General features: G+C 35.2%; 2 protein-coding genes across 3 annotated transcripts in view; one reads left to right on the forward strand and one right to left on the reverse strand.

Annotated features, from left to right (window-relative positions):
- Positions 1–22,678, forward strand: part of PGR (progesterone receptor) — a 99,970-nt gene that overhangs the window by 63,293 nt on the left and 13,999 nt on the right. The window contains exons 4-6 of one of the 2 annotated variants that reach the window (XM_029209697.1): positions 7,859–8,164; positions 17,719–17,863; positions 19,349–19,479. In XM_029209697.1, the coding sequence (XP_029065530.1) occupies positions 7,859–8,164; positions 17,719–17,863; positions 19,349–19,479 (582 nt within the window). The remainder of the gene's footprint in view (positions 1–7,858; positions 8,165–17,718; positions 17,864–19,348; positions 19,480–22,678) is intronic. The other variant, XM_029209698.1, reaches the window with a different exon arrangement.
- ARHGAP42 (Rho GTPase activating protein 42) overlaps positions 21,005–22,678 on the reverse strand; it is a 330,059-nt gene continuing 328,385 nt past the window's right edge. The window contains exon 25 of the mRNA XM_029209704.1: positions 21,005–21,063. The gene's annotated coding sequence lies outside the window, so the exon portion shown is untranslated. The remainder of the gene's footprint in view (positions 21,064–22,678) is intronic.

A 22,678-nucleotide genomic window follows, 5' to 3' on the forward strand; every position in this document is an offset into this window, starting at 1 on the left:
TAACTTTTACATTGATTTCCTCTTTGATCAAGAACTTAATTAGAAAAGTGTGACGTGCCAAGTTAATTAGTTAATTTTGATATTTTTAATGATAATATTTAATTTTTAATGATATTTAAGAATATAGTAAGCTTTCATTTTTTAACAACTTATTAAGGATCCCTTGTATATATTTTATTTTTTAAATTCTCTATATCTGTGCTTATTAATTATCCTATTTACATACAAAATTTGAAAGAAATATATGGGTATTCCTACTTTGTGTTTTTATCAAGTTTTTCTTTTTTGAGGATTTTTCTGTTTTAATTATTTGACTACTATATTGTTTGCTATTAAAGGCATATACTTATATCATCTTTGAGGGCAGAGTACCTTTTATCCTTTCTTAATATCCCTACTTTGTCTCATTTTAATATCTTTGGACTTGAATTCTGTTTTATCTGTTATTACATATACTTCTGCTTGCCACATTTTGTATTTTCCTGGTTCACCTTTCTCATCTTTTAATTTTCAGCTTATTTTCCTATGTTTTTATTGTGTTTCTTGTAAAAACTACAAACAGAATTTTGTAACCCAAGCTGACCTTCTTTGATGTCAACAGGGAAATTTAGTCCATTAATATTTGTTGATATAATCAATATATAAAATTTTTATTTCTTCCAACACATTTTCTGTTCAGTGTGTGTGATACTTCCTCATTATTACCTCTTTTCCCTTTTCTTACTTTGCTGGCTTGGTCATATTTCTTTTCATTTCACTTTCCCCATTCAGTCCTCCTTGTTAAATTGGAAGTTTTACTCTGCTTTTCCATTTTGCTAGTGCTTACATTCCCATCCTGATGTCATAATTAAATCTATATTTCTCTTTTATTATATCAGAATTAAACAGTAACTATGACTGATCATTTCACCAATTATTTTATTAACACATACTAAAGAAGTTCAGAAACTGTTTTCCCTCTCCTCTCCAGTTTTTTGCTAAAATAGTTCAGAATTTTTATTATTAGGCTATATTTAAGCTGTCATTTCTAATATGTCTCTTCTCTCTCAAGAACCTTTCTTAACACTTGTCTGATAAATTCCTACTCATAGGAACATCATCCATTCAGATTCAGTCATATATACTGTAAGAATAATTATGCAATACTTTATCCTTTCTTTGCATGTTGTTTGAATGTCATATTCTTTCAGTTTTTCCAGGAAACTTCTAGCTTGAATTTAGGGTCCTCCATTCCCTTCTATAATTCTGTAGGTTTTCTGATTTTCTATGTGTCCCTTAACAATATTCTTGTTTGTTTCGACTTTGAAGGCTACTACATACAGTTTAGCTATAAACATTCTTGCACATGTCTCCTGGTGTTCATGTGCAAGAGCTTCTGTAGTTAAGGTATGCCCTGATTATAATATATGTTCATCTTGGCTTTACTAGATAATGCCAAATTGTTTTCAAAGTAGTTTTACCAGTTCACACCCCATATCAACTCTGTATGAAAGTTCCTTTTTGTGTGTCTTTGCCATTCTGGATAGGTTGTATTTCATGGTGGCTTTAATTTGCATTTCTCTCGTTACTAATGAGATCAATTGTATTTTTCTTGCCTATTTCTATTTTTCTTCCTCTATAAAATGCCTGTTCATGTCTTTTCTTTCTGATTTATAGGAATTCTTTGTGTATTCTGGGTATATATGTTACAAATATCTAATTATAGGATGAGAAAGAACAGCCTATGTGATAAACTGGTATTTGGGCATAAACTGAAGTGAAATGAAGAACAAATCTTGCAAATATTTAGGGAAAGATAATTTCAGGCAAGGGAAACAGGGTAAAGACCTGAGGTAGGAACATATTCAACAAGTTCCAAGAACATGGGCATCAGTATGGATGGAGCTGGGGAGACTAAGATAGACTGCCTGTGCAAGATTATGTTGGGCCTTGTAGAGCTTGATAAAGAATTTGGACTTCATTCTAAGTAGGCTGACTGGTCACTGAGAGTCTTGAGCCAGGAGTAAAATAATCTGTAGTTTTTAAAGTCTCACTCAGCTGGGTAGTGAATAGACTGTGGAAGTAAAAGGATGAAAGCTGCGAAATCAGCCAGCACATGTAGCAATAATACAGCTCTGATGATGGTGGCTTAAATTATGGTGGAAGAGTGGAAATGGGGAGAAATGATTGGATTGGGGTTATAATTTCATGGCATCCACCAGGATTTGCTGATGAATTGGATATGAAGTGAGAGAATAAGTGAAGTATCAAGGATGACAGCAGAGTTTTTGTCCAGATCAAGTGTGTAAATGGAGTTAAAAAATGGAAGCTGCAATTCTGGGGCAAGTGTATCAAAGTTTTGTTTTGAACATATTAAGTTTTGGGGGGTGTTATTAGACATACAAGTGGAGATACTGAATAGACAATTAGATAGTTAAGTCTAGAGTTCCCAGAAAAAGTTGAGGCAGGAGTTATAAATTTGTAATCATTCCATATCTATGTGACATTAAAGATATAAGAGTAGATGCTAACACCTATAAAGAGAGTGTAGCTATCTAAGAGAAGTCTGAGGACTGAGCTCTGGAACTCCAAGACTTAGAAGTCAAGAAGATGTAAAAAGCAAGCCCGAGAGACTAAAGGAGTGGCCACAAGAGTGAGTTATGTGGAAACCAAGAGAATAGATGAAGGAAATGATGAACTGTGTCAAGTACCACTGATGGTTTGATTAAGATAAGTACTGAGTATTGACCATTGTATTTTGACCAGTGGAAATCATTGGTGCCCTTGCCAAGAACAATTTTATTGGAGTAGGGAGTAGTAGAAAAACCTGACTGGAATGGGTTCAAGGGAGAATGGGAGGAGAGGAAGTAGAGAGAGTAATTTCTCTTCATGGGATGGATTGTGCATAAGAGGGACTATCATGCAGACAAGAGGGCAGATGATTTCAGAGAAAAGTCATTGAGTAGGTGAGAAGAAATAAGATTTAGTGCTGAAATGGTAAGAGCATACGCAGTTCATTCATTGTAACAGGAGGGAAGCAGAGTATAGGGTTACCAATATTATACATTGATTACAAAGAAAATGTTCTCCAGATGGATCTCCTCTTTTCCTAAGCCTCAAAAAATCAGTTCCTCTGCATCTGATTCCATCCTCAAAATGATGTCCATCAGATTGAATGAAAGACAACTATTAAGTCCTTCTCCCCATCTTCTTTCTTATACCCCCATGCCCATCCCTAGCATTTGAACCTGTCTTCCCTCCTTACCACAAAACAATGAACGCTTCTGAAGATAGATGCAGTCGGGTAGGAGAATAGTGGGTGGGAGGTGGTTACTGGGCCCACACACCTAGTTTCTCCTTAGGTTACCAAACCACCAGGTACTGTTATTTTTCAGAAGTACATGAGTAACATTGCAATACAGAGTCATTCTAAATTTTTACTGAATTCTGAGTACTTTTTGCCATTATCTAGTTAATCAATCAACAATTATATAAAATTCTATAGATTTGTTTGTTATATTATTTAATAGTGATTTTTATACATGAAGACTAGGAATCATTTCTTTGAAAGACTACCTTATATAAAATCCAGCAAATCAAAAAAAATCACATTGCTGTTCACATTATCTTTTTAGTACTCTTCCTGTGATATTCCTTTTTCAAGATCTAGGTTAAGTCAAAATAATAACTTCAATAGCTGAACAAATATTTATTAGTAGTCCACTGTATGATAGATGGTTTGGAAAGCTTCAGATCTACATTGGTAAATAAAAGACACCTGGCCCCTATCCTCATGGGTCAATTAGCCTAGCAGAGGAGGAGGCTGTGTGCTCTGAAGGAAACAAATGCAGCAATAGAGAATAACTACAGAAAGACATAATAATGTATTCTTTCATTCATTCAGCAGAGATTTATTGAGGCACTGCCGGACACTGGAGAGAATATACAAAGCTGACAAAGAGGTGGTATCTTCTCTGACGATCACTGTCAAGAACAGGGGAACTTTTTCATTAACCCTCTTCTTCTCTTAACATTATCTTCCCTTGGGGACTCTGATTTGTATCTACAAATGTGTATGTGGTTACAAAAATTATATATCTAAATTTTAATCTAATTTCATCCTCTTTGGGGCTCTGGACCTTAACTTAAAGTTGCCAGTTGTGGTAGAATTAAAGGAAAACAATACTTTTTATATTTTACTCTATGATGAAACAAAGGCAATTTAAAATTAAGATTGGTGCAGATGTACATGTGTCTTTACAGTTCCTATTTTATATAATGTCAAGAGGAGCTAAGGTTAACTGTATTTTTAATAACAGCTAGTTATTTTATTTAACTTGCTAAGAGAAAAATCAGTGACTGCGTTGCTTGACAATGGAACTAATGAGGTCCAAATCATAGGCTTGATCTCAAGTGCAAACCTCATAGAGAAAAATATTCTAAAGTAGTGTTTTCCAAACTGTTAATCTCATGAGATACTAGCAGGTTTTTCATCAAGTGAAAAAGACAGATATACTTGGGAAACACTATATATTAATATTATTCTCTTAGAGATCCATAATCCATACAACGTATTGAAGGTTCTGAGATACAGTACTAAGTAAGGTAAGGATATCACTTTAACTTTTCTAATACAGCATTGCTTAAACATATTTGACCATAGAAGCCTTTGTCGTTTGTTTGTTTGCTTGGGTTTTGGAGGGAGGAGAAAATAGGTGATTAGGAACACTTTTTAATATCAGAAAATGCAAACTAAATGAAGTTATAGTTTCCCTTCCTCTCTCAATTCTTTCTGAAGTCACAGCTAACATTAGTGAGTGTCTGCTATATGCCAAGCACCACATACTTTTACACATTATTTTACCTAGGCTAATGGTGATATTGTGAGGTAAATGGCCTGTTTAATAGGTGAGTAAACTGATACTTGGATAAATAAAATAATCCACTCCAGATATAATGCTTCTAAATGATAGGATTCATACCCAGATATGACCAACCCAAAGTTCATTTTTCCCACATGCCACATGTTCATAAGCTGTAGATAAATGGAAGAGTTATTACATCTCTTAAGATTTATTTTGGGAAGACCAAACATATTCATTGTAGGGGGTGGAGGGTAGAGGTGGCAAGATTGTAACAATTTAGCACTTTAGGAAAACATCTCTTAATAATACTTTACATTTATTCAATTCTTTAAGTTAATTCTCCTGGTGTGCAAAGTTCTCCCTTGACATACACTGCTTGATTAGCTCCAGAAGAGTCATTAGCCTGCAGATTTAGAGAAATAAAGCCTATGTGAAGGGGCAGCAGTGTGGTCTAGTGGAAAGACCATAGTCTTTCCCTGACCGTTCTATTTAATGTCCTGTTCCCTCAAGGCACTCTCTGTTACATTACACGTTTCACTCATAGTGCATACTATTGTGTGGTATTATCTTACTCTTTATTTGTTTGCGGGCCCTCTCTATCTTCCCACCAGAATATAAGTCCCATGAAAGCAGATACCTTGTTTGATTATTCAGAGCTGTAGTTTCAGGACCTTAAACGGTGCCTGGTACATGAAACCACTCAATCAGTGTTTTATGAGTAAGTAAAAGAAAGAATAAAATAGATTAACCCTTGATTAATATCTCTGCTTTGGCATTTATTATCTCTATAAACTTGGCCAATTACTTAGCTTCTATAAACCTATTCCTCATCTTTAAAATGGAAATGCTAGTGTTTATTTCAAACCCTTGAGCTGCAAGTTAAATTACATAAGATAGATATGTAAATGATCTAGTTCAATTGTAATTCATCCTTCAACTTTGCTTTTATCACATGTCCCCCCTTTTTATCACTGAGACTCATGAAAAGACTGGATCACAAGCAGAAATGTGAACATTTCTATATTAATTCAAACTGCATTATATATAATCAGCATGTTAGGAAATTGGAATTTATTTTTGGTGTAAGACTTTTTACACTGAACAAAATGTAAAACATTTGCATTAGTTTTCAGTAAGATTCCATGGTTTCATAGTGTAATCAAATCCTGATAAAACCAGAACTGAAAGGGCATAAAAAAGAGAAAAGGGGTTAAAGTAAATGAAAAAGAAAACCATTTTGGTTATTATTGGGGAGGGAAGGGGCTGATAGGATGTATGTCTTATTTTCTGCTAACCACAGTATTTTAGGATTGGAAGGAATCAACCTTTGTGCTCTTTCCCACAATCTCTTGCCTAGACCTCTTTTCCAGAATCCCACCAAATGACCATGAAGTCCCTTCCTGAAACACCAGAGAGATTGTGTGAGAAAAAGTTTGGACTTCAGAGTCCACATAACCCAAGCTCTATCACTCTAACATTGGGCACGCCATCTTCTTGACTCTTCATTTTCCCAATTTACAAATGGAATTAATAATACCTACTTGTTGTGAGGCATAAATGATACATATATAAAATTCCTGGCATATAGTAGATACTCCACAAATATTACTTCCCTTCCCTCTGGTAACTCATTCCTTCCCCAGGAAACTTGTTTGAAACATCTCCTTAAACATTTCTGGATGCTTTCTATATATTGACCCCATGGCATTTGTTTCTCTGTCACCTATCCATTCTAACACAACTTTGGAGGGGGGTGGTTTATAGAACAAGTGTAATCCTTTTTCTTTATGACAATACTTGAGCTCAGAAATCACAAAGGCAAATGCTTGCAGAGACCAGGCAGGTAACTTAATTGGGCAGAGTGACCTGATTTAAGAAAATTGACCAATGGCCTACTACCAGTTTGTGGTAGGAACCGGGATGTGTTGGAGTGTCTGTGCCCCATTCAAAAGCAGCAGCTGTAGCTTGGCTTTAACAGATTGTCGCCACCCAGCTAATTCAGAGATGCTTTCATAACTCTGGAAAGAATTGTGTGAGCCAAACAAAACATGTCTATGAGCCAGAACAAGGATTAGATACAGCAAACTGCAACCTCTGCTCAGATGATTGCAAACCATTATCAAGCCTTCCTTAGCCTTTTTTCCTGGCTTAAACAGCACACACACTTGATACTGTTAAGTAGCCCATGCCTGTCATAGAGCAGGTGGGAGCTGTAGTCCAGCCTGCCCTCTGATCACCCCAAGGCACCTGGGAACCAGCAGTGGCCCAGTTTTACATCTTGGTCTCCTTCAACCAGTCCTCATGAGGCAGATTTCTACTCATCTCCCTGTGTCAGACTGTTGTTCTTCCTAACACACGACAATTCAGCAAAATAGAAATTCTAGAAATTGTCCAGAAATACCAATGTGGCCTGACCAGCACAAGCTGTAGACTCTCTCCTCCCTTAATTTAGAAATTAGATTCTTAACTTTGGGTCCTTATATCTCATAATAGTCCATGTATTGATTTCAAGGAATTTCAAATGATGATGAGTCCGCTGAAATGGTGCACAAGATTTTGTGGGGTTTGCATATGTATATGCATATCTTTTAACAGATTCTTAAAAGAATAAAACTCAAAAGGAGATTCAACATCTACTAAACACTATGTTTTAATTATGTAGTCTGTAGCATTAACTTTGGGAAGGCAGTCCTGTCAGAATATTGACCAACACTGAGCTTGGTTTCTGCTAAAAGCCATTTGTCTTTTCTACATGTTACTGCGAAGCTCCATAACCTTGCATGGGATACTGGTGTAATTACCCACACCCATCAGCCCAGTGAACGCTGGTGTAATTAATTCTTTAATCCAAGTCTGAGACCTAACATTTTTACTTATTGTATCTCATTTTATCAGATAGATGCCAAAGCCTATAATGCTATAATTTTAAGAAAAATCATTCTCTGCTGGAATATTTAGTTTCTATGTATTTATATTACCTTCCTTTCTTTTTTTTTTTTTTTTCTTCTCTGTAGGTCGAAAGTTTAAAAAGTTCAATAAAGTTAGAGTTATGAGAGCACTAGATGCCGTTGCTCTCTCACAGCCGGTGGGCATTCCAAATGAAAGCCAAGCCCTAAGCCAGAGAATCACTTTTTCACCAAATCAAGACTTACAGTTGGTCCCCCCACTGATCAACTTGCTCATGAGCATTGAACCAGATGTGGTCTATGCAGGACACGACAACACCAAACCTGATACCTCCAGTTCTTTGCTGACAAGTCTGAATCAGCTAGGCGAGAGACAACTTCTTTCAGTAGTCAAGTGGTCTAAGTTACTGCCAGGTAATAATTATTTGTATATAATAGCATGTAATAAAAACTTTACTATGGCTTTTTACTAGTGGGTGGTTAAATAAAACAGTCTGTGCAATAAATTAAATATCGTGTAAACAGGGTGTTATAGTATGTGTTTCAGCAGTTCAAAATATTTATCTAGGACTCTATATTATATGTTACTTGTCTAGGACCCTACTGTGTGCTATGGAAATACAAAAGACATAGATAACATTTTGAGTCTTGTTGATGAATCAAGGCTTACATAATGAAATAGTTACAGATTAGCATAAATCAATATGTTAAACCATAGATAATATAGTAGTTCAGAAAAAAGACAAACTGACCATCTTTTTAGAAATGTCTAGTTCATTCCAAATCCTAATTTAACCAACCTCACATGGTTGAAAATAAAACTGAATGTACCTATTCATATAACAAATCAAAATAGTATTGAGTATAGCAGAGTATCTAAAGTCAATTAAGAAATAAAATTCCTAAACATAAACAAATAATTTGGACATAGAGAAACCTCCAGTCACTATTTTCTCGAATTAATACCTAGACAGTGAGAATTTGGCTTATATTATCATGAAAGGATTTCAGTCACTTTATTTATAAGCTACTTTTGCTCCTCAGCACAGCTCCATAGGAGCCAAGCAGTTGAAAGAGTTTACAGGGGTGCAGTTCTCACCTGGCTAAATCTTAGAGTGCAAAGCCAAGAGAATACATGGGTAGTAATTACTTGTGGAGGCATTAATCCCATAATTAGAAATAGAACATTTTTGATCTTTGTGTCCTTTTCCAAAGTTACTTTCTCTTCACACCAATAATATCCTTATACTCCTTTAGACCAGTTTATTTTTCCAATATCTGATCAAGAATTAAACATAATATGCCATTTTAGTCTCCAAGTAAATTTAATAGTCTTTTTAAAAAAGAATTCATTTCCCAATTTGCATTAATATTATTTCTCAGTTATTATTCTACCTGAAAGGTTTGAAATACTATAGATGAATTGTTATTGAAAATTCAAGATTACATGAGACAGAAAGAAAAATAGATTCCTGTTTGTTGAATCTTTTAAAAAATACATGTTGAGAAAAGTTAATTAGATTCACTATTCTAGTGAAGATAAAGTAAAATCAAAAATCACAGTGCCCAGGTTCTTATTAGCTTCATTCTTGCTGAAAAGCCTTGGACAGGTAATATTTTTTTCCACTAGAAAAGTTCTGAATTTTTTTTTTAAGTTACTGTAAAGTAGTTATCAAATTTGATAGACCTTTATTAAATTAAAATATTACAATAACATTGGCGAACATTTTCTATTTAAAAATATGAGTGTTTGGGGCTTCCCTGGTGGCGCAGTGGTTGAGAGTCCACCTGCCGATGCAGGGGACACGGGTTCGTGTCCCGGTCTGGGAAGATCCCACATGCCGCGGAGTGGCTGGGCCCATGAGCCATGGCTGCTTAGCCTGCGCGTCTGGAGCCTGTGCTCTGCAACACGAGAGGCCACAACAGTGAGAGGCCCGTGTACCGCAAAAAAAAAAAAAAAAAAAAAAAAAAATATATATATATATATATATATATATATGTAAAGTGTTTATGTGTTTAAACTTTTCTGTTTTTCTATGATTTGGAAAAGGTTATTTCTTTGATGTTTGTTGATATAGTTCATATTTCTTTTGTTTGCATTTTGTACGTTCTCTATTGTTTAAAAAGATTCTACTGTCATTGGCAAAGTTAGAAAATAACCAGTCATAATTCCAACTATAATTTATTCATTTTGGGAAAAAGCTAAGTGAGCTTCTTAAATTGAAACACTATTATCTCTCTAGATTTTTGATCCCCGCACACCCTCAAAAAGAGTGAGAGAAAATTTTTACATTGTATTTGGTGGCAACATTTTTAATGTTACAAAATGTAATTTGTGTGTAAGTAAACAAGAATGATGGCATCACCAGTATTACATATACTGTTTTCACTAACTGTATAATAAGGGAAACATTAGGATTATTAAAGTATAGTGTGGCCCATGGTCTGTCAAACCATATTTTCATGGTCTGAATTCTGGGAATAACTCGAATGAATGATTAAAATAATCAGTGAACTCGAGTGACTATATCAACCTCTGTGAAAGGACTCTGAAGGACACATATATATATAAAGTAATCTGGTATATCATTAACTACTCAAAAGCTGTCAGTTGACTTTAAATCAGAGTAGTTTTTATTTACTTGATTCACTCAGTAAGTGTCTATTGCATACTTCCTGTGTGCAAGACTTAACAATTAAACAGTGGTGTTAGAAAGAGAAGCCAGAAAGCTGAGCGCATGGTGTGAATGCATTTTGGTGCAGCACATCCTAGCATCTGGTCATCAGTTTTGTACATAAGAGGAACTTATTTTATCCATTCACTCACATGTTACTGGTCTGTGAAAGATGGCCTTGGTTAAATGAAGCTTATTAGTAGTCAGTTTACTTATTTACAGTGAAAAAAAAAGATGCTGCTAGGAAAACATGTAGGTAGATCAGGTAATTCTTTCACAATAGGAAAGTGTAGTTGGGAAGTCACCTTATGATCAGATTTCAGGCCCTCTGAGGCATAAAAGGAGAAAAATCTGCCTTGAAGATCTGGGTGAAAGGAATCATGGTCCTAAACTAAACAGGGACAACACTTCTTCACAGGATCATATGTTCTCTGGTTAAGCTCATTTGAATAGCAGACCTGTAGGGATTTGAAGTTAAAATACTGTATATAATAAGTGTTTGCTCAAGAACTAAAACTTGTAGATTATATGTGTTTATCCAAATAAACCAATGCCCTTTAACTTTGCCAAGAAAAAAGATAATATTAAAAATTTCTCAGGAGAAAAAAAGATCAGCTGCAGAATGATAATCATTACCAAGGTGACAGCATGCATGAGGGCCTCAAGGCATGTATCTGCAGGTCCCTGAGAGGATTTATGTTGCCTGGTCAGGGATTCTCATTTCATCTTTGTCTATGCTCTTCTTTTATCTTGGACCTGTTACAATAATTGCATTGTATTTAACATTGTTCCCATAGTATTTCAGAGATATCTTTGTTTCTATTTAATGGAGACTTGCAAGATACTTTAGCCTCATGATAGTACATTTACAAGCGGTCTCTTAGGATACATTGCCTCTGACATATTGTACCTATACATGAATGATTTCACATTGACATTTAGCTATAATTTCAGTGGGTAATGTTTTCTTATTTGAAACTTGAAGCAACACAATATTTACAAAATTTAAAAAATGAACAAGACATATTCCCTCTGTTAAGGAACATTCAATCCAACGGCATATAAGACACCCAAACAACTATACAGTTGACCCTAGTACAATGTGGGAGCTAGGGACACTGATCCTCCGAGCAGTCAAAAGTCCACATGTAACTTCACAGTGAGCCCAGTTCTGCATCCACAGATTCAGCCAACTGCGGATCGTGTAGTACTGTAGTATTGAAAAAAATCCTGGGTGAGTGGACCCACTTCAAACCCATGTTGTTCAAAGGTCAACTATAGAAGTATGTGAAAGTGGCATAAGATACAGATTTTTAAAAATGGGGACAGAAGAACATTTTTGGCTTCAGGGACAAGAGAAGGATTCAGAGACAAGGTTTCAGTTAAAGTACACCATGAAGGAGAAATGAGACTCTGATAAATCGTGATTAAGACAAGAAAGCATTCTGGATAGAAGGAATAGTGTGGCTGGTGGTGTAAAATAAGGAAGTCATGAGGTATGCTTGGCAAACAATGAATTAGACCAGCATAAGAATGGTTCTCAATCTTTTCAGGTGTGAAGGTCCCTTAGTAACATAAAAAAATGTCATCATACCTTCCCCCACTGCATAGTAATTAAAACTTTTAATAGCTGTTGATTGAGAAAAAATACATTTGTGCATATGGTTTCTCAAACACTACTGGCCTCCTGGGGGTTTCATCATCCAAGTATTAAGAAACCACTGACAATAAAGTTATATTGGGGAGAGTGGCAGAAAGTAAATTTAGAGGCATACATTATGGGCTGAGTCAGGGTAGGCTTTGGAAGTTAAATCATTAAGTACTCATTCCCAGTCCAATTTCATCTTTAAATATTCTTCATCCTGTGTATTAATACATTGTAGCAGAATTGATGTGACAGAGAGGTTTGGGAGAAATATTTCCTTTTTATAAATGTTGTCTTGATTCTTCTATTTAGTTGGTGAAAAAAATCTATTCAGGTCAATGCTTTGACATTTTTAAACATACCTTACTTCTTGGTCTCAGCTAGCCAGACTACTTGCAATCATCAATATCAGAGGACTTGAACAGTCCTTTGTCTGGTTTTCTGCCTTTGAAGCATGCCAAAATATCTTTTGAGTCAGTGATAGCCATTGCATGTGTGACAAAAGATGTTTTTCTCTCGCCCCAAATCAAATGAATAAATTAACTTTCCCCAACAAAGTGATAGAAAAGAAATGAGATTAGCCTTCTAAGAGTAAAGTCAGGCTTTGATAATACCTTTATGAAGACTTTAAACAATGATTTTTCTGATATCCTATTCCACTGACATTTCTATTGCCAATGTCACCAAAATGTTTTACTTATCAAATCAAATGAATACTTTCAGCCCTTAACATGTTTCACATGCCTCTGGGGCCATTGCCAAAGTAACCATGTCTTGACGAACCCTTCCTTTGGCGTTCGTCACTTGCCTTCCAGACAGATATGTTTCTCTCAATTTACATATCTCCTGTTTCCTTTGTGGATTTGTTCTGCCACTCACACCATGAATTTAGCATTTCCTGGTTCTATCTTATATTCCAGTAGTTTCTCAGTCTGCAAGGCTGGATGTGCTCACTCATGGCCTTGTTTTCAACTACCACTATATTCCGATGACTCCTAATTACATGATACCAACCCAGACCCTCTACGGAACTACTGGACCATATATTTCTACTGCTTATTACACATTTCCACCTGAATGAACTTCCAAGCCAATATGACCTTCTGCTCCGTGAGCCTAAGGCCTTTTTCTGTATCTTGAAATGGCACTGCAGACAGAATCTTGATTATAATCCTTGGCTTACTTTTCTCCTTCACCTCCTGTCTAATTAGTTATCAAATTCTGTCACCTCTGCTTATTATAGATATGATTCATTATCCACGATATTTACACTGCTACTGCCTTGAGCTAGCTTAGGTCCTCGTCATTTTTTCCTAGATTTCGGTCGTAGACCCCTGACTGACACTATTACCACAGTTTCACACTACCCCCAAACCATACTCAATTCTGCCACCAGAATCATCTTTCAAAAACAATTATAATCAATTATGTTATTCCCTTCCCTTTCCAGAACAAAGCCAGAGTTCTTAGCCTTAGTACCCCAGGCCCTTCTGTGATCTGCCTCCTGAGTTTGCACATTTTCTCTCACTCTCCCACTTCAAGCACCTTAAGCTTCAGTTCCCACAAAGCTCTTTGCTCGATTTCCTGCCTTTCTTCGTCCATATTGTTTTCCCTACCTGGAGGCCCTTCTTTTCTCCTACATCTTCCCCGGCTAGTCCCTAACTAGCCTTCAGGATGCTAATCAACCTTTCCCTAGAAAGATTTTCCTGCGCCTTCCCAGACTGAAGCCAAAGACCCCTTTTCTCTCCCAGTGCTTCACCCTTGCCTTTGTCAACCACACCACTGTCACGCTTCAGTGGTAATTATGTTCTACTTATCTGTCTGTCTCACAGACTACAAGTGTTAAAGGCAGAAACAGCATCTTTCTAGTCTTTATGCCGAGTTGCAAACATAATGCTTCATCCCAAACAGGTGCTTAAAGAATATTTATAGAAATTTAAATTTTGGAATTGGTATGAAAGAACTATGCTACCTTAAATCATTACCCATCATGTCCTTTTTCATAATGTCATCGTACATATGTTGGTGATTACATTTATTGTGCTGAAGCTATTTTGTGTTCCTTAAAGTTCATGCTTTGTGTCATAAGGTGCTGAGGTAGTTAGTGCTCTGCCCTTGTTGTAGATTAACTATTTCAGTATGAGACAGTTTTTAGAGGAGCACAGCCTGTATATTTTATTGAAACTCTGTAATTAAGCCAGGAGAACCTAGGAGGTCATATAGGCCATGCGTTACTGTACACTTTCTTTTCAGTTTTTTCTTAGGCATTAAGGATTGGACAGCTTGTGACAGAAATTATCAAGTCAAGTCACTTTAAAGGAAAGGGCATTTTTCTTTACTACTTGTTGAACACAATTACGGGTCATCCATCACTTCTCTGTGTGAAGGTTTTCATTTTGATCCTCATCTCAAATGTACTGAGTTTACCTGATCATTATCATCAATGGGAATTTGATCTCAGTGTTCCCGTCTTTGTTTCAGTATAAAGTAATGAATGATATTACAGTTAATGGTAAAAAAAAAATTGCACTTCTGTACCAAGTATGTTCAAGTCAATTTAACACTGTACATTTATCTCAGATAAGCCCTCTAAAAGGGGGAGTAAATAAAGCTATTTTCTGAGTTGTTTTCCATTCTGTTAAATAGAAAGAATATATTTTCTGCTATAAATATTGGTAATTTCATAAGTTTTAAGTTATTTCAGCAAGATTTGCCTTTTATATTATAATATACTAAAAATAGACCAAGTCTATATGTGCCTCCTTTGAGGGGGTCTTGCTTTGCAAAAATTAGGAAAGTTTATTTATTTCTTATCAAATGATCCTAAACTTGGTGGAAGAACTAATTACTATTACTATAAAATATTCAGTTTACAAGTGGCATTTCTGTATTAGATCTATTGTATTGACTGACTCATAATTTTTTAAAAAACCAGAGAGGTAAAATATATAAATATGAACTTCAAGATGTATATATGGCATATGAAAATAAAAAGAGAATTATGAAAATTGCATGCCAAATTTTTCTTGGCTAGTTATTTAGGGAGTCTTTCTACACCTGAATAAATCAGGATGTAAGCAATAAACACCAACTCTATTAATTTTAAAAAACAAAAACAAAATGCCTCTGGCTATTAAAAACAAAACAAGGATGAATTGGGAGATTGGGACTGACATATATATACTAATATGTATAAAATACTTAACTAATAAGAACCTGCTGTATAGCACACAGGGAACTCCACTTCGCTGTACTGTAGAAACTAACACAACATTGTAAAACAACTACAACCCCCCCACGAAAAAACAGTTGAGCTTCACAAAAAAAAAAAAAAGAAAAGAAAAAACTAATTTTCTGAAAAGACATCAGGGATTCACTGAATAGAAGCTAGAGGACAAGTCTGGAAAGTAGGCAGAAACCAAGGCATCTCTGGAGGGCCAATAAACAAATCATAAATGTCCCCATTGGATCCCACTGTCATTAGGCACTACCACCATCACAAGTAAAGCCTAACCATATGTTAATCTTTGTTTTACTATTTTTTGCTTCAAAGTCCAGGTAGTAGGTGTTCCACAGATCAAACCTAGATCACAAGCCCAGGGGAAGAGGCCTTAGCCAACTTCCTTGATGGGAAAGTGGGGGACTTGCGCTCACTAAACTACAATCAATGGGAAACTCTATTTGCACAGAGGAAAAAAGGGAGGGAGAGAAGGAGGCAGGGGAGAAAGTGAAACACTGAAAAGTCACCCTCCCCCAAAAAAAGGGGCAAATACCTGCTATGGTGCCACTATTTATGAATATGTGCTAGGGTTGTTTTTGGTTTGAGACTAAGAATTTCTAGGAAGGGAATAGCAGTCTTCCTACTATTCACATGAAGTCGGAACTATCTGGAACGTATGGAGAGAAGATAGATAGGCTTTTCTGCTACCTGCCTTGAGATAGTTAACTGAATCAGGAAATAAATTTCTTTTGCCCTTGAGATCTAAGGAATTAAGTTTTGCTTTCGTTTTACTTTTGAAATAGGCCATTTGTAAGTGGACTTCAGTGAGACTTTTTGAAGGAATAGACACTATTTAAAAAGCTGTACAGAAAGTGGTTGAGGTTCCTACCAATACACTTGTTTTTCTTTATACCTTTAATGAAATATTTAATTCACTTTTATTGTTTCAGGTACACATAAATTAAATTTTATATCTTTTGCTCCGATAACTCCTCATACCTCTAATTCATATGTATGTGGATATTCCATCAGTCCCTCAAACAGGTCCAAAACTTACTATTTTTTCTCTAACCTGTTTCTCCTCCTTTATTTTGTCTCAGTAATGCTGTTATCATCACCCACCATTCAAGTAAAAAAACTGAAAGATCTATTTGACTCCCTCTTTCTCCTACCTATGTACTATCACTTGCCAGATTTCTTTGATTTTACTCTTTAAACATTTCTCTGATGCACTCTATCTTCTCTACTCCTACCTGTTGACTTATTTCAGGCTTTTAGCATCTCTCACCTGGACTTTGGCCATAGCTTCCAATTTCTCTCCCTAACCTCGGACCCTTTCCCTTGAATCCATCCTCCACATGGCTACCAATGAGCTGTGCATAATATAAATCAGGCTATATCACTCCCATTGCTCCTTAATAGGAATACAAGACCATCAACGATCTGACCCCAGCCCATGCCTCCAAGCACCCCTTTACTCCTCCCTCCTTTAAGCCCATCAGTGCTGAGCTGGTCATCTTCCCCCAAGCGGGCAAAAAGAGAATTAGAAAGAGATGGAGAGAAAACTTTGACTGTGTAAGTGAAGATACACTTGCCTTTTCCCTGCCATCCTTCCTCTGCCACCAACACCAGAGAAAGGTCTAAAAGAGGGAGGTTGTGAAGGTGTGAAAGACCAGAGCATTCACACCACACACACACACAAACACACCCATACCCACAGACTCTAAACCTCTTAAGCCATATGGGAGTTTAAAATGAGACTGGATTAAGTTTCGGAAAGCAAAAGTGACCAGAAAACTATGGAATCTACCCAAAATTTAATTAAGGATTGTTAAAGAAAAACTAGATGTAGCATAATTGAGAGCAGTGGTTTTACAAAATAAAACCAATTTATGTTTAAATCCCAAAGAATTAAGATTCCTCAACCAACTGACTCTAATCTGTTCAGGCATTATTTCTGTTTGGGGGCAACTTTCCTGATCTTCCTATTGCCTGGTGTATTCCCTCTTACCTTCTCTATCGCAATACTTATGTGCTTATCTCTCCTGTTGAGTTGCAAGCTTCTTTTAAGGGCAACGTTTGTGTCTTACTCATCTTCATAACCGCAACATTTTACCACAGTGCCTGGCACACAATTGGCTCTCAATAAATGAGTGTTGCGTGAATGAATGATAGATGTTTGATTTAATTAGTGAATTCCCAGAAATGCTAAATCACAGTGACTAATTTTAATAAATTCCAGAGCCTCTTCTTCTTTTTAGTGTTTCGGACTCTATTATTATTTCCTGCTTTTTTGTGTAAATATATTGAGATTGAAAACATTATATTACATTACCCTACTTACATCTATTTTCAAATTTTTATTTATTTTTAAGGTTTTTGACAAAGTGATTTTTGTGATCATTTTATATGTAAATTTATTTTGTAGGTTTTCGAAACTTACATATTGATGACCAGATAACTCTCATCCAGTATTCTTGGATGAGCTTAATGGTATTTGGACTAGGATGGAGATCTTATAAGCATGTCAGTGGACAGATGCTGTATTTTGCACCTGATCTAATACTAAATGAGTAAGTAGTAACTTGACATTTGTTGTTATTGTTATCAAAAGTATATACGTAGGATAATCTTGAAAATTACATTTCAACAGATGATCATACCATCTAGTGTCCTAAATAATAGAATTTTCCTGAAAGGTTTCTTAGAACTACCTCAGGATATAGCTTTAAATGACAACATTAATAAAATTGCATTATTTTATCAGTGATTTGACATTTGGAGCTTTTTTTTTACTTCAATAGTTGTCACAAATCAAAATTTTTTAAACTTCAAAAATGTATCAAGAAATATACTTAAAGACAAAAGTAAATATTTAGTTTATCCAATTAAAATTTTTACATTGGTAGTAATGAAGATAATGAATTAAATGAGGAATATTTTTGCATGAAAGTATTGACTTACCTCCAAAAAGTAAAAATATTATCTCTCTTCCTAGAGGAAAACTTAGACTGGTAATTTATTTAAAACATTGAAAAATAAATATTGAATTCAATTTGCTTCATTATATTGGAATTACTGTAATTAACTTTCTACATGTAACCTTAAACTGAGTAAGAATCTTTTCATGAAAATATTTATACTGTCCTAATGGTGCATACTGACTCAGAATTATATAACATGATAATTTATATTTGGATAAGTCTTTACAGATTACAGGTAACTTTCATATATTTTATTCCATTTTTTCCTACAATGCCTTGAAGTTGGTAAGGAATCAGCACCCTTTATTTCACAGTCCAGGAAACTGAGGCAGAGGAGATTGCGTAATTTGCCAAAGAATCTTAGCTCTTCTGAGTCAAAATCTAGTTTTTTTTTTCCGCTATTCCTGTTCACTTTTTGACTAGCACAAATATTACAAAACAGTACAGAGTTGAGAAAATGCCTTAAGTAAATTTCCTCAACATTCAGAATTTGTGTTTGTCTTGTCAATTATTTAATGCTTGTTAATGTTGTCTTTTCTATATCACCATACATTTCCTCTAGAATAGTTCACAGTGTAACTATTTTATTCTGGATACTCTAAACTGAGTGCACTGAACTATTCTATACTATTCAATTTCTGTGAATTGAATTCACTCTCCCATTGGATTGCACACAAAATTTTATTTGTGTTTTTCACAGGAAAAAAATCAGTAAATAAAGTATTTCCTGAGTGTTCCTCAGCACCACAACTTTTTCTTTTCAACTCCCACAACTTTGCTCTCCTTTCTTGGTTTAGGCTTTTAAAATGTGATAATAAAAGTGAGAAACAGCATTAATCTTAGTTAATGTATATTTAATATAATTTTCTCACTTCAGAAATCCAGTATTGTGACTAAATTTAGAAGACATTTAAAATTCCAAATATTGAGTTTGTTTATAAAAAGTCATTTTCAATAAGTCAGGTAATTACTAAATCTCATAATCTCTGATACATTACATAAACTGGCTAAGCTACTCTGTGTTTTTTTTCTTTTCCTGTTGCTTTTTCTTTTTTGTGTTGTGTGTGGTGCAAGACAGCGGATGAAGGAATCATCATTCTATTCATTATGCCTTACCATGTGGCAGATCCCACAGGAGTTTGTGAAGCTTCAAGTTAGCCAAGAAGAGTTCCTCTGTATGAAAGTATTGCTACTTCTTAATACAAGTGAGTGAGCATAAGTAACTTAATACAAGATATTTACTTTCTTAATTTTTAATTCATTAGGAAAGTTTCAAACAACAATATGATCATATGATTACACATGAGCTATGAATCTTAGATAATAACTGCAAAAGAGAAACATCCATAGACTATAATAACATTACTTCATATTTCTCAGGTTTTACCTATCACCTAATATTAAAATAGCCCATCAATTAAGCCAGTTTCTATCCTTTTTAGGTAAAACATAATTAATTGACTTTTTCATATCCATCCAATTAGATATTATAAACTAATTAATATTGCATAAACACAAACTATGCTTCCCTACATCCCCACCTCACAGAGGATTTACTCTATAAAACCCACAATTTTATTTGTAACTATTCTCTTTATGTCAGGATAGGCTAATGGTTATAACACATAACTGCAAAGATCAGTAGCATAGTACAATAGCAGTTTATTTATTACTCACAGTCAGTCCAGTGGGTTGGCAAGAAAACCCAGGCTCCTTACATCCAGGGGCTCTACCCTTTTCATCACCTTGGAGTCCTCCATTGGATCTGACTAGAAGATGAGCACTGCATAAGAAAAGGTTTAGAGATGAGACCTTGAACTGTCTGCCACCCACATTCTATGGCTCACCTTAACTGCAGGAGAGGCTGGAAAATGCACCCTAGTTGCATACCCTGAAGAAAAAGGAAATGTTGTACTATAGAACAGCATTGGTAACCAGAAGGATGGGTAGATATCCATTGATTCTTTAATACACAAAGAACACATGCACCTCTGCTTCAGTGGATCTCCAAGGGTCTGGGAGGGAAATTTTTTTAAAATTGCTTCTAACTTTTACCCTTTTCTGTGCCATTTCCATGCACAGGTAGACTCAGCCTTTGAATGTCTGAACTGGCCCTTCCTTCACTCATAGTGATTTGAAAGGAAACCACAGAAAGCTAAGGCCTTAGGTAGAAAGTGAGCCAATAGTTTCTCATCAATGATTGTGCAGAGACTTCCTTCTAATGGCATAAATCTCAAATGGTGGGGCTGGGGAGTATATCAAGAGGAAAAGCAGAAAAGCTGAACCCTTAAGAAGAAAGTTTACCTCATGAAATCTATGCCCAGATACAGATTAATACAGGATCTAAGGATCCATAACCTTATCCCCCACCCTTGGAAACCCTATCTGGAGGATAGACCTGCAAGCCTGATTTGATGAAAAAGCATAAAAGGGGTTAAGGGAATTGATATGGGACTGGCCAAGAGAGTCAACTGGAATAAATGTAATAATACAGCAGTTAATGCCTGTCATTCTTTTCTTGACAGTAATGAATCCAATAGCAGATATATCATAGATAGTCCTAGATCTCCCAAATTAGTTGATATCATTAACATAATTCTGTAATTATGGCTAGGCTACATTATGCTGGGAACCAAACAACCCCAAATCTCAGTAGCTTATCAAAAAAAAAATTAAGTATTTATTCTTCTTACTATATTTCCAATGCAGATCAACAGGGAGGCTCATTGTCATCACTCAGGTGTTCCAGGCAAATGGAGGCCACATCTTGACACATGCTTCCATAATCTCTAGAGCAGTGGTAAGGAAAGGGAGTGGTAAGGGAAGGAAGGGAGATACATATGACTTCCACTCACATACCATAGAAGGCAAGGTTTTTGGCCACTTGCAACTTCAAGAAAAGGGAAAATCATATATTTAGTGAATAACACTATACATAATATATATGTTATTATATATAATTGTGTAATAAAATTTGCACAAATTTTAATGAGATTTTTTAGGAGAGACTTGGCAAAAGTTATTGAAAATTCATCCTTAAGTCTTAAAAAATAGATAAGCATTACAAAAATCTGGGGGCAGAGAGAGAATTAGAAAGCCAAAATAATAGAGTGTGGAAGAGAAATACATACACTGAATTAGTCAAGTCAGACTAGTATATACTAGAACTTAATTGCTGCAGTGGAAACATCACAGATCTTTGAGCATGGAACAAATAAATATTGTTGAGAAAAGTAGCTTTATATTTGGGGGAAACTTAGTTTGGATATTTAGCTCAAATTGTACCCTAAAATAAATGGCACATATAAGCTCCTTAATTGTTAAAAATTAGCTAAAAGGAATATAAATGATTTAGAAATCTCAAATAAGGAATACCTTTTTAAAAATAAATGCAATAGGAAAGTTGGCAAAGAAAAAGTTCAATGATTTGATAAGAATTTAAACCTCCCATTTGCCATTAAAAATTAAAATAGATATCCAGGAAAATATGGCAGTTTGAACACACACTTTTACCATCGTTCCTAATAAAACTACATAAAAATATTAGTCAAGGGATTTTTTTAAGAAATAAAATAAAAGGGAAAGAAAATGAAAGAAAAATCAATAGAAATAAAATTCTGCAAGCCAGCAAGTAGAACTAATTTAGCATACCTGAGAAGGTGGATTCTAAGCCTGAAGTAAGAAAAGTCAAAAAGCACCCTTGATTTGCATCATTGAACCGCTAACATGTTTTGCAATTAGTGACAACAATGATGTTGTTTTTTGAAATGAGAATGCAAGTAGAATTTAAAACACCAAATTCTGTTGAAAATTTGTTTCCAAATATCATCCAACCATGCAATTGCTCTTCTGCAACTAAGGCAGAGATTGTAGGTTTATTCCCTGAAGTGGATATAACAGAAGGCAGCTGGATTGGTGAACTGCAGGCACTGATGAGGGTGAGGGGTTCAATAGTGTAAACAAATTAAGTACATACAAAATGTTGAGACACCATCCTCCAAACCCACCTATCTTCTGGAACACCGTCATCCAAGTTTATATTCTCCAGATAGGAAAATGAATGATTCTTCTCTAAAGAATTTGTTTAGCTGGAAAGAAAAAGAACTAAATATGCTAATAGCAAGAGTTTCTCTTTGAAATAGCCAGATTGCCCTGCACTAAAGCTCACAGTCAATAAGCACTACCCATTCAAACAGAACTATCAATCAGCTTTTAAATTTTCCACTCTTGAATATAAATAAACAACCAAGGCATCTGGGGAAGGCGTTTGATATCAAAAACAAAGACAAAATTAAAAAAAAAAAAAAACTGGGAGGAAACAGAAACCATGTAGGGAGATGAAAACTTCAAAATAATTTAAAAGCCATCCTTCTTTAGAAAGATAAAAGAGCATGTTCCAACCAT

Source organism: Monodon monoceros, unplaced genomic scaffold (assembly GCF_005190385.1).
Source record: "Monodon monoceros isolate NGI ecotype Baffin Bay Population unplaced genomic scaffold, NGI_Narwhal_1 Super_Scaffold_7, whole genome shotgun sequence".
In the NCBI taxonomy this organism is placed as follows: domain Eukaryota; kingdom Metazoa; phylum Chordata; class Mammalia; order Artiodactyla; family Monodontidae; genus Monodon; species Monodon monoceros.